Source organism: Chiloscyllium plagiosum, chromosome 12 (assembly GCF_004010195.1).
Source record: "Chiloscyllium plagiosum isolate BGI_BamShark_2017 chromosome 12, ASM401019v2, whole genome shotgun sequence".
In the NCBI taxonomy this organism is placed as follows: domain Eukaryota; kingdom Metazoa; phylum Chordata; class Chondrichthyes; order Orectolobiformes; family Hemiscylliidae; genus Chiloscyllium; species Chiloscyllium plagiosum.
Window position 1 is genome coordinate 46,936,848 of NC_057721.1, and position 12,176 is coordinate 46,949,023.

The 12,176-nt window shown below is 42.5% G+C and overlaps 1 protein-coding gene across 1 annotated transcript in view; it reads left to right on the forward strand.

Moving 5' to 3' along the window:
• The window catches only part of spag17 (sperm associated antigen 17), a 227,811-nt gene that overhangs the window by 181,152 nt on the left and 34,483 nt on the right, over nt 1-12,176 (forward strand). Inside the window, exons 46-48 of the mRNA XM_043700962.1 lie at nt 652-765; nt 8,875-9,000; nt 9,668-9,790. Of these exons, the coding sequence (XP_043556897.1) occupies nt 652-765; nt 8,875-9,000; nt 9,668-9,790 (363 nt within the window). The remainder of the gene's footprint in view (nt 1-651; nt 766-8,874; nt 9,001-9,667; nt 9,791-12,176) is intronic.

The following is a 12,176-nucleotide window of genomic DNA, read 5'->3' on the forward strand; positions in this document are numbered from 1 at the left end:
GGATTACTTAAATTTGCATGGAACTAAGCACAGAGTGAAGTGTCTTTTAGTTTAGTTCTTCAGCTCTGCTCTTTCAGGTGTTGTGCCGGTAATTTTCAACATTTTACATTGATTTATGTGAATACATGTATGGATAAAGGACTAATTTCAAGTATTTTAGTATGAGTTATTCCACAAACATCTGAAAAACAAATGGAGAAAGATAAAATAACTAGAGCAGGCTTACCACATGTCATTGTCTAGAGCATCATGGCATTTTGCCTTCTAACTCTGCACACAAATTGAGTTCACATCGAGGGGCAAGGAGTTTTAAAAAAACCAAAAACAATCAGGCCAATACAAGTTTGAATCCTAATTTTTGTTTACATTGCCAAATTCCTACTTTAGGTATAAAGAAAAAGGAGAAAATGTACTTTTGACTGGAATTGTTCACCTCTGCAAGTATGATAAGTATATAGGCTTCCTGTGGAGATGCCGGTGTTGGACTGGGTTGGACAAAGTCAGAAGTCACATGACACCCGGTTATAGTCCAACAGATATATTTAAAATCACAAGTTTTCAGTGCATTGCTCCTTCATCAGGTGAAGTATATAGGCTAACAGTCTCTTGCTTCAGAAAAGCATTGTTAACTAACATTTCTTATTTTGTCAGATATTAGTAACCAATCAACATATCCAATGCCAGTTCACACAAGGACAGACACAGACAAAAGAACAGATAATTCAACGCAGCATGTAATTTCTCCTTCTCAATATGCCATAGAAGGTAATTTGTTCAATAATCTATTTGCAAATCTACGATATTGTTGATGAGACTGCATAAGGCTACAGTGACTCATCTTTCACATTTCATCAATAATGTGTTCAGTCTTAATTTTTTTCTTTACTTACCTGGGAAAATATGCCTTTGGTAAATATTGGCCCTAATTTTGCAGTCAGTACTAAAGAAGTGGTTCTCACTGTTAACCTCAATCAATGCTCAAAGAGTAGACTGAATTTTAATTTTATGTGATATCCAAGTAGACAGGTCAGAAAGCCAAGGGCGACTCTGTCTAAATTGTTAGCCAGATTCACAACAGCATTATAGACTGATCAATCAATGAATCATTTGCTGGAAAGACTGTGCTGCCTTTAATGGACAACCACCCAGAGAACTGCTCCCAGTCAATCAGAGGGCCTTTGCTGACATTGCACCTGGAAGAAAAGGGTGCCTGGGGAGGATGCTGCCCTGAACAGGTAATTGGGGTCTGGGGGTACCTGGGTCAGTGCTAGCGAAATGGTATTGGCTATGTGAAGCCAAAGACATTCCATCCCACCAATCCTCAGCAATTTTGTAGCCCTCCACCTCCACCACCACCAAGCCTGTACCTCGATGCATTACAAAATCCAATTGACTTAATCTGAAGCTATTACTCATAACTTTTCTGAGATTGCATATTACTTTAATGGAGGTGTAAAGGATAAGACGTATGGTGGTGTGAGTAGAAGCCAACTCTCTAAATCCAAAGTGACATTGGCAAAAGGCACGCTCACAAGGTTTTTTTAAAAGTACATAATTTTGATACTCATGGTTATTTTCAAAATTTTTAAAAACATAAATATGAATGGATCATATTAAGAAGTTATAGAAATTTGAAAAAAATATATAAGAAGGCAGACATGAACAAGATCATGTTACAAAGTTAAATTTAACTAAGTCAGATAATGATATCAGAATCAGGTTGAAAACTCATCAAGTTTAATCATTTTAAAAGGCTGATAATGTCTGAACCATGTTTTAAAATATAAATGTAACCATTTAAGATAATAAACATTCGGGATCATGTTGAATAATTAAATAAATTAAAAGAGAATGAAAAAAATGTAAACCAATAAATATTCACAGAGGAGTTTGTTATAAATGGGCAATTATCTCAAATATACACTAGTTTCCTTTCTCTTTCTATTGCTGTTTATATCACAGATATAAAGAGTGAACTCTCTGGAGCAGGATTCTAACATCTTCCCAATCCTTGGGCTTACTATTTCTTTGGTATCTTTATGAGCTTTTTTGATTTAATTCAGGTCTTGATGTCTTTCATGAGCCATAGTTTGAAAATTTTGTTTGATAGGTTTTCATGCATTAAAGGATTTTTTTTTGTTGTATACTGTTTTTTAGTTATTTAAATATTAGCCATTGCCTGTTTATCTGAAAACCTTTTAATATAGTTTCTCAATCATCCATGTTACCTTTCTTTGGATTTAAGACCAGAGCACTTTCAAATTTAATGTAAATGGCCGAGCAGGGGCTGATAGCCAAGCTCAGGACCCATGTGGATGGCATCAACTGGAACCTTAGGTTCACCTCACACTACAGGTGACCCCACTGCACTACTTCACACATACACACATACAGACACATGTACAAGCACACACACACATACTCCTGCAGACGCATATACTCACGCAGACTCTCTCTCATATGCTCACACATGCACCCCCCACACTCACACACCTTCTCACAGACTTATACCACCTTTACTCACAGTCACACACATACACACACTCTCCCACAGACACTCCTAACTCCTCCGCGCGCGCTCACACACACAAGTTTGTGAGGTGAATTGTACTTGCGGAATTACACTTTAATTTGCATGAATCCATGTAAGATTCTGTAAATCCCTATCTTAGATTAGAATCAGTCTGAACATTGGGGCACAGACAGCCTCACACAGGGCACCTCACACCTTCAATGCATTATCTGGGCCAACATGGCACCTATTGTTAAAGTTCACTTGAGAATGTAACTTTGAGAAAGTCCTGGAATTTACCTATCAAAGAACTGAAACCAACATGTCCCTTCTAAAAGATGAGAGACTTAACAAACAATCCAGGTCTTTTTCAATATATAATTTCAGTTACATCACACTGTAAACTTTTGCTATAAATTCTGTGTCCTATAACCTTATACTACACAACCACCTGATAAAGGAGCAGTGTTCGGAAAGCTAGTATTTCCAAATAAACCAGTTGTACTATAACCTTGTGTTTGATTTTTAACTTTGTACACTCCAGTCCAACACCGGCACCTCCAAATCATAATGTAATCATGCTTTCTTAATTGTTCCTTTACAACAAGCTTATTCTCATTCCACAATACTGATTTGGAATACCTGTTCCTAGTTGGGTCCGATAAGTAGTGTTCTAGAAAACCATTGTGCATACATTTGAAAAATATATCCTCTATAACATTAGTATAAATTAAACTTACACAGCCTACATGTTAATTGAAGTTCCCTATGATGACTGTGCTCTCTCGTCAATGCACACAGCTGCAGTTTCCTGATTTATACTGGCATTTACATTATCAAGGTGGTAATAACAATGACTGCAGATGCTGGAAACCAGATTTTGGATTAGTGGTGCTGGAAGTGCACAGCAGTTCAGGCAGCATCCAAGGAGCAGCAAATAATCCTGATGAAGAACTTCTGCCCGAAACATCGATTTCGCTTCTCCTTGGATGGTGCCTGAACTGCTGTGCTCTTCCAGCACCACTAATCCAGAATTTACATTATCAGTATGGTTTGGCAGCCTACAAAAATCTCTCTGATGCATGTAATATCTGCAGTTTGGCCTTCTCAAGCTACCGACGCTTACCACAGATGTGGTTGTCGTGGTTTGCCATTGTATCTAGAGCCACCACGTATTGCAGCTGTGACATATCATTTGTCCAGCAACTTTTATTGAGTTGATTAAACATATTTATCTCAATTAGTTTTGGTTCTCTTTCTTACCCAACTCTCCTAATTGCTTAAATATTACCTCTGCATTCTGTGCTGATGTGAAAAACAATACAGTGGACATTACATGCTTCTGCTTGGTGTGTTCAGCAAATGAGTAATTGTTACCAGCAGACAGGGTCAGTGACAAGGTGTCATGGTGGGTCAGTGGCTAGCACTGCTGCCTCACAGCACCAGGAACCCAGATTTGATTCCACCCTCAGGCAATTGTCTGTGTGGAGTTTGCACATTCTCCCCATGTCTGCGTGGGTTTCTTCTGGTTGCTCTGGTTTGCTCTCACAGTTCAAATATGTGCAGGTTAGCTAATTTGCCCATAGTGTTCAAGGATGTGCAGGCCCGTTGGGTTAGCAGTTGGAAATTCAGGGTTTAAGGGATAGGGTAGGAGGAGGGGTCTGGGTGAGGTGCTTTCTTTCAAAATTCTAAATTTCGTATTGAAATGATTTTAGTGAACTTCTTAGCAGGAGGGGAAATTTCCACTATTTCAGTCAATCAACAGTAAGGAATTTGACTCATCCCTATCCACTGACATTACATGAACAATGCCATCTTTGGTCCAGGCAGCTGCCTTCCACTGCCAAGCTATGCACAATTGCTATCTCTGTGCCATGTGGTGAGGACATTCACAAAAAATGCAACCTTTCAGCATACGGGCATGTAAAACAGAGCAAGCCCCAGCCCAGCACCTTACCACATGCACTCTTGAGCACATCGCTATAAAATGGAGACCATAATATGCTCACCCACCAAATATAAATAAATCATGAAGGTCAATTAAATGCACTAATACCCTCCTTATACCATGACATGCTTGGCATGTGAGGGGTGGACACCCATTTTTTTGTTCCCTCTATCATTTTTAAAATGCCAAGAAGGAAAATGGTGCTACCTTTGAAAGGCACCCTTCTCCCATCAGGGTCACCCCATCAGAAGATAAAACCACCCTGCCTTCCTATCCACATATCCATTAAACACAGCCCCTACATCATCCCTCTTTAAGATAAAAATGCCCTTGGCAAATGCCCCCAATTTACCTGGTCCAGCAACCCATTGGGCCTCTTTGTGGTCTGCTTACATCAGTCTTGGTAGTGCCCACTACAGAGTTCAGCAAACACTCCACTCTTCAGCTAATGATGGAGGGATGGTAAATTATGAAGCTGCTGAAGGTGCTTCGGCCTAGAATACTACCAATATTGCGGCGTTAGTGTCTCTACCTCAGGATCAGGAGACCTGGGTTCAGAGGTGAGCCTTAACATGTCTGATCAGGTTGATTATAAAATATCTACTCTAAAAATCTCTTACGGCTTTTGTGGCATGGTGGAAGTATCCCTACCTCTGAACCAAGAGGTCCGGGTTCAAATCCACCTGTTACAGAGGTGTGTAATAGCATTTCAAAACAGATTGATTGAACACATCTACCCCAAACATCCTTTGCAGCAATGCAGTAGGTCTTAGATAGCTATCCATCAACAACTGTCCAGATTAGAATGGTGCTGGAAAAGCACAGCAGGTCAGGCAGCAACCGAGGAACAGGAAAATCGACGTTTCAGGCAAAAGCCCTTCATCAGGAATAGAGGCAGGGAGCCTGCAGGGTGGAGAGATAAATGAGAGGGGGGTGGAGGTGATAGGAGAAAGTAGCATAGAGTACCATAGGTGAATGTGTGTGGGGATGGAGGTGTTAGGTCAGAGAGCATGAGGGTGGTGCTGAGCTGGAAGGCTGGAGCTGGGGTGAGGTGGGGGAAGGGGAAATGAGGAAACTGGTGAAATCCACATTTATACCGTGTGGTTGAAGTGTTCTGAGGCGGAAGATGAGGCGTTCTTCCTCCAGGCGTCGGGTGGTGAGGGAACGGCAGTGGAAGAGGCCCAGGACCTGCATGTCCACGGCAGTGTAGGAGGGGTAGATGAAATGTTGGGCCACGGGCGGTGTGGTTGATTGGTGCAGGTGTCCCGGAGATGTTCCCTAAACCGCTCTGCAAAAAGGCGTCCAGTCTCTCCAATGTAGAGGAGACCACATTGGGAGCAATGATATTGGTGGATGTGCAGGTGAAACTTTGATGGATATGGACGGCTCCTTTGGGGCCGTGGATGGAGGTGAGGGAGGTGGTGTGGGCGCAGGTTTTGCAATTTCTACGGTGGCAGGGGAGGGTGCTCGGAAAGGAGGGTGGGTTGTTGGGGGGTGTGGACCTGACCAGGTAGTCACGGAGGGAACGGTCTTTGCGGAAGGCGGAGAGGGGTAGGGAGGGAAATATATCCCTGGTGGTGGGGTCCGTTTGGCGGTGGCGGAAATGTCGTCGGATGATTTGGTTTATGCAAAGGTTGGTAGGGTGGAAGATGAGCACCAGGGGCGTTCTGTTCTTGTTATGGTTGGAGGGGTGGGGTTTGAGGGCGGAGGGGCAGGATGTGGATGAGATGCGTTGGAGGACATCTTTAACCACGTGGGAAGGGAAATTGTGGTCTCTAAAGAAGACAATTCTGTGTTCTGTGGGAGCAGATGCGGCAGAAGCGGAGGACTTGGGAATACAGGATAGCATTTTTGCAGGAGGAAGGGTGGGAAGAGGTATAATCCAGGTAGTTGTGGGAGTCGGTGAGTTTGTAAAAAATGTCAGTGTCAAGTCAGTCGTCATTAATGGAGATGGAGTGGTCCAGGAAGGGGAGGGAGATGGTCAGAGATGGTCCAGGTGAATTTAAAGTCAGGGTAGAATGTGTTGGTGAAGTTCAACAACCACAACCGCCAAACTTTGTGCTAGGCATGACTTCAAACAATGGAGAGTTTTCTACCAATTCCCATTGATTTCAAGTTTGCTGAGACTCCTTGATGTTACATTTAGTCAACTTCTTGGAGATGGCGAGGACTGCAGATGCTGGAAAGTCAAGAGTCGATAAAGTGTGGAGCTGGAAAAAACACAGCAGGTCAAGCAGCATCAGAGGTACAGGGGAGTCAATGTTTCAGGTCGGGACCGATGGAAGGTTCCGACCTGAAACGTTGACTCCCCTGGGGCGGCACGGTGGCTCAGTGGTTAGTACTGCTGTCTCACAGTGCCAAGAACCTGGGTTCAATTCCAGCCTTATGCAACTGTCTGTGTGGAGTTTGCACATTCTCCCTGTGTCTGCGTGTTTCCTTCGGGTGCTCCGGTTTCCTCCCACAGTCCAAAGATGTGCAGGTCAAGTGAATTGGCCATGCTAAATTGCCCATAGTGTTAGGTGCATTAATCAGAGGGAAATGAATCTGGATGGGTTACTCTTCGGAGGGCTGATGTGGACTCATTGGGGCAAAGGGCCTGTTTCCACACTGTCGGGAATCTAATCATTCATCAACTATAGCCTCACAGAATCTAACCCAGGAAGTGGAAATCCCAAAGAATAAGCCAGATATAAATTATGTACAGAAAATAAAATAAAAAGAAAGAAAAATGGAACTTGCCAGAAACAGAAAACAAAGCCACATAGGAAAAAGTCAAATTAAATGGTTTTCTTAGTTAAATGAATTCAAGACGAATTGAATTTTAAAAACTTGAGCTATCACCCTAGTAGCATTAGGTTTTCAGTGTCAGAGAGGTCCTTTGGCAAGAAATAAGTTTTACCACACCGTGAAAAACCACAAAAAAAATGCTCTCGCATTTACTTTTTTTTATGTTAGCAGGACATAATAAGGGCTATAACTTCATACATTTATGTGTATTTCAATAATAGTCCCCCAAGGTGTTACTTGAATAACTCATCTGAACAGAGGGCAGAGTAAAATGGACTATAATTTGTGGACCATCACATTTAACAGTGCATGTTTGTATGTTCATAGGTTGCTGTTTGATATATTCCCTAATGTTTTGGTGAATCTTTTTGCCTCACCAGTATTTTCAAAGCAAAATCCAACACCTTTTCTTCAATCTGGAAATTAACATGTTTGGCAACTTTGTTTTTGAACAATTAGTTCTGTGATGTTGCGAACATACTTCTATATTTTTGGTAGCAAAGCAATTTGCTTTTACCATAAATACAGGGGAAAAATAAAATTGATTTTAAGTCCAAAGTAGCGAAAGTATGAATAATTAATGTATGAATATAAATTAGTGGATAAAAAATAAAAGAACTGCAGATGCTAAATAAATCGGAAACAAAAGCAGAAACTGCTGGAAAAGCTCAGCAGGTCTGGCAGCATTTGTGCAGAGGAATCAGAATTAACATTTCCGGTCCGTGCCTGAGAACTCAGAAATAATTTTGTGGAAGTAGATCACTTCTGGTGCAATAATTAGGATGCATATAAGAAAGCTCTCATGATCAAACAACCAAAATTAACAATAGTAATCCAGGCAAACCATTGTCAGAGGTTGAAGACCAGCAACACATCAGATACAATAGAGAATAAACTTCCTGTCTTCGAAATTATTCAAATCAGAATTCAGATAAATATATCATGGAAATGTTGGTTGCTGAGGGACATTTAATTTCCTAAGCCTCCAAAATAGTGCAAAACTTTGGTGGCAAGGTGCATTTAGGAAGGTTAGAGGAATTACAGGGAAGATTCTTTAGATTAGATTAGATTAGATTACAGTGTGGAAACAGTCCCTTCGGCCCAACAAGTCCACACCGACCCGCCGAAGCGAAACCCACCCATACCCCTACATTTACCCCTTACCTAACACTACGGGCAATTTAGTATGGCCAATTCACCTAACCTGCACATCTTTGGACTGTGGGAGGAAACCAGAGCACCCGGAGGAAACCCACCCATTCTGTGTTAAAGAAATGCACAAACAATACCTGAGAAATGAAAATCTGGAGAATAATGGTCACATTTAGATAAAACAGATAAATAATTGATAAAGCAATCAAAGGGCACAAATGATGGAAGCCAATGGATAGGGAGTGCTCCTGATGAAAAATTAAGGAGAAAGAGGGTAAAGCAATGTAACAATGAAACTGGGGACGTACGTGAATCTCACAAGCCTATCAGTATCATCTGGATGCAAGGATGAATAGCCTGAATAGAAGAACAGCAAAATAAAAGTTCCTTAAAAGAATATTTTTTAAATGAATAGGCATCTAGGATAACAGACACTCTTCATACACAAGCATCATTTTTAATTTATTTCTTTCAGATGTTAGCAATAGACCAATATATCCAATGCCATTTCACGGAACAGAAACAGATACATGCAACCTCCAAAGTTCAAACAATGCAATCCAACAGGCAGTAATCTCTCAGTGTCAGCACTCCCCTCCAGGTAAATTATTTTTTAATTCATTTATGAATTGACCAGAAAACTCAAAACTGCTGCTAAGTTGTGTTCACACCAATCCCAGTTATTTCTTCAACAAAGACTTCACTGTTTTCTTTACTCTATTTTGACTTTCCAAATAATATGTTACGTCGGTGGAAAATGGAAATCTACCATGGTTATTATGGAATTTAGCATGCACTAAATGTGCCAAGAAACTAAGGGAAAGAAAAGAAGAAAATATGTACAAACTTTTTGTGATATTGTTCACAGAAAATCCAGTGCCACAATATTTCAAACAGCATATCATGATTATTATAGGCCAGTGGTGGGAGCTCACTATGCCCATTCAGATTTATATTCATTTTCTGTAACAGTCTCTAACCTCCCAATCCTGACACCTACCTTTGCTGAATTTAGCCACTAAACACCTTGACCGATATTGTTGCAAATTTTACCTGATGGCCTCCAAATGTGTCATGATGATCTGATCTACAAATCTTGTTCTCTAATGAGTTACCTGAGACACCCATCAATATATCTGCCTGAGATATTCTGATTTCAGTTTACAAATGTCAATTAGCTAAGTGTGCAATTTTATATGTTTTGTATAATATTTTCATTGCAGCAGGAATCTTTGAAAATAAAATTTCTGCTTCTGTTTGCTCATCAGATACTTGTAACAGGCTCCTTAATCAAACCTCTACTTGTGAAACAGAGGCAAAAGCAACTTATCCAATGAGACTCAATGTTCAACAGCCACAGACAATGACACCTTCATGTCATTCTGCTCCAAGTAAGAATCTTGAATTAATTCATTAGATTATTATTGTAAGTTGGTATTTTGGGACTTTTTTTTACAGAAGAATCATAAAATTGCCTCTCCTTTTATTTGTTCATGACATTGGGCAGAATGTTAAAGTCCAGAGGAGGGAAGGGAACTTAATTATAGAGGTTGGTTCAGCCAGAATCTCATCATCTTCCTACCTCTGCAATGATAGTTCCAGTTGGGAAGGCTGAAGTTCTACATTCCTATTCCACTGTCAACTTAGGCCCTTAGGTGAACAATGACTGACCATTTCAGGGCCTATTCCTGCCTGGGCTGCAATTATGTCAGTTCCAGTTGAGATCAGACAGTCAGCTTAGTCCAAATAGTTAACCAGTGTGGACAGACTGTCAGTTGTGGAGAGGGGCTCCCTCAGTTTGCTGTCATCTTGCATGATTGAACATCCACACATTGAGCAAGGGTAATGGCTGCTGATGACCACACCTGAACGCTTGATTCTGATATCACTCTTCGTCTAATGTGTCAGAACAATGCCCTTCTTTAGGAGTCAATGGAATGCCAACTCCATCTCCAAGTCCTTTGTTTTTATTCTCTTGGACATGGACAGTGCTGATTGGCCAGCAATTGTTGCCTGACCCAAGCTGCCTTTGAGAAAGTGATGGTGAGCTGTCTTCTTGAATCAACGCAATTCATGTGCTGTAGGAAGAGCCATAATGCCCTTAGAGAGAGAATTCCAGGATGTTGACCCAGCGACAGTGAAGGAATGATAATATATCCTAAATCGGGATGGTGAGTGGCTGGGAGGGGAACTTGCAGGTGATGGTACTTCCATGATGTTTGCTGCCCTTGTCCTTCTAGATGGAAGTGGCTATTGGTTTGGAAGGTGTTGTCTGAGGATCTTTGGTGAATTTCTGCGGGGCATCTTGTAAATTGTACACATTGCTCCTGCTGCTGCTGAGCGTTGGTGGTGAAGGGAATGGATGCTTGTGGATGTAATGCCAATCAAGCAGTCTGCTTTATCCTGGATGGAGTCAAGCATTGAGTGCTATTGAAGTTGCACCATTCAGGAAAGTGGGAAGCATTCCATCACATTCCTCACTTGTGCCTTGCAGATGGTGGGCAGGCTTTGGGCTGTTAGGAGGTGAGTTGCTCCTTGCATTATTCCTAGCCTCTGACCTGTTCTTGTAGTCACTTGTGGTTGTGTGGTAAGTTCAATTAAGTTTCTGGTCAATGATAACCTCCAGGATGTTGACAGTGGGGAATTCAGTGATGGCACTACCATTGAATGTCAAGGAGTAGTCTTATTGGATTGCATCTTATTGGAGATGGTCATTGCCTGGTATTTATGTGGCGTGAATTTTACTTGCCACTTGTCAGCTCGAGCCTAGACATTGTCTGGATCTTATTGGAGGAGAAAGTGAGGTCTGCAGATGCTGGAGATCAAAGTTGGAACTTTATTGCTGGAACAGCACAGCAGGTCAGGCAGCATCCAGGGAACAGGAGATTCGACGTTTCGGGCACAGGCCCTTCTTCAGGAATGAGCAGAGAGTGTTCAGCAGGAGAAGATAAAAGGTAGGGAGGAGGGACTTGGAGGAGGGGAGTTGGAAATGTGATAGGTGGAAAGAGGTCAAGGTGAGGGTGATAGGTCGGAGTAGGATGGAGGCGGAGAGGTCAACAAGAAGACTGCAGGTCAGGAAGGCGGTGCCAGGCGGGAGGGATTCGGCTGAGACAAGGGGGGGGGAGGGGGATGAAGAAACTGGTGAAGTCCAAGTTCATCCCCTGCGGTTGGAGGGTTCCCAGTCGGAAGATAAGACGCTCCTCCTCCGACCGTCGGGTTGTTGTGGTTTGGCGGTGGATGAGTCCAATGACCTGCATATCCCAGAGGCCACCCGGACGAACCAACCCAACCAACCTGTGGCACAGCATTTCAACTCCCCCTCCCACTCCACCGAGGATATGCAGGTCATTGGACTCATCCACCGCCAAACCACAACAACCCGACGGTCGGAGGAGGAGCGTCTTATCTTCCGACTGGGAACCCTCCAACCACAGGGGATGAACATGGACTTCACCAGTTTCTTCATCCCCCCTCCCCCCACATTGTCTCAGCCGGATCCCTCCAGCCCGGCACCGCCCTCCTGACCTGCAGTCTTCTTCTTGACCTCCCCGCCTCCACCCTACTCCGACCTATCACCCTCACCTTGACCTCTTTCCACCTATCACATTTCCAACGCCCCTCCTCCAACTCCCTCCTCCCTACCTTTTATCTTCTCCTGCTGAACACTCTCTGCTCATTCCTGAAGAAGGGCCTGTGCCCGAAACGTCGAATCTCCTGTTCCCTGGATGCTGCCTGACCTGCTGTGCTGTTCCAGCAATAAAGTTTCAACTTTGATAT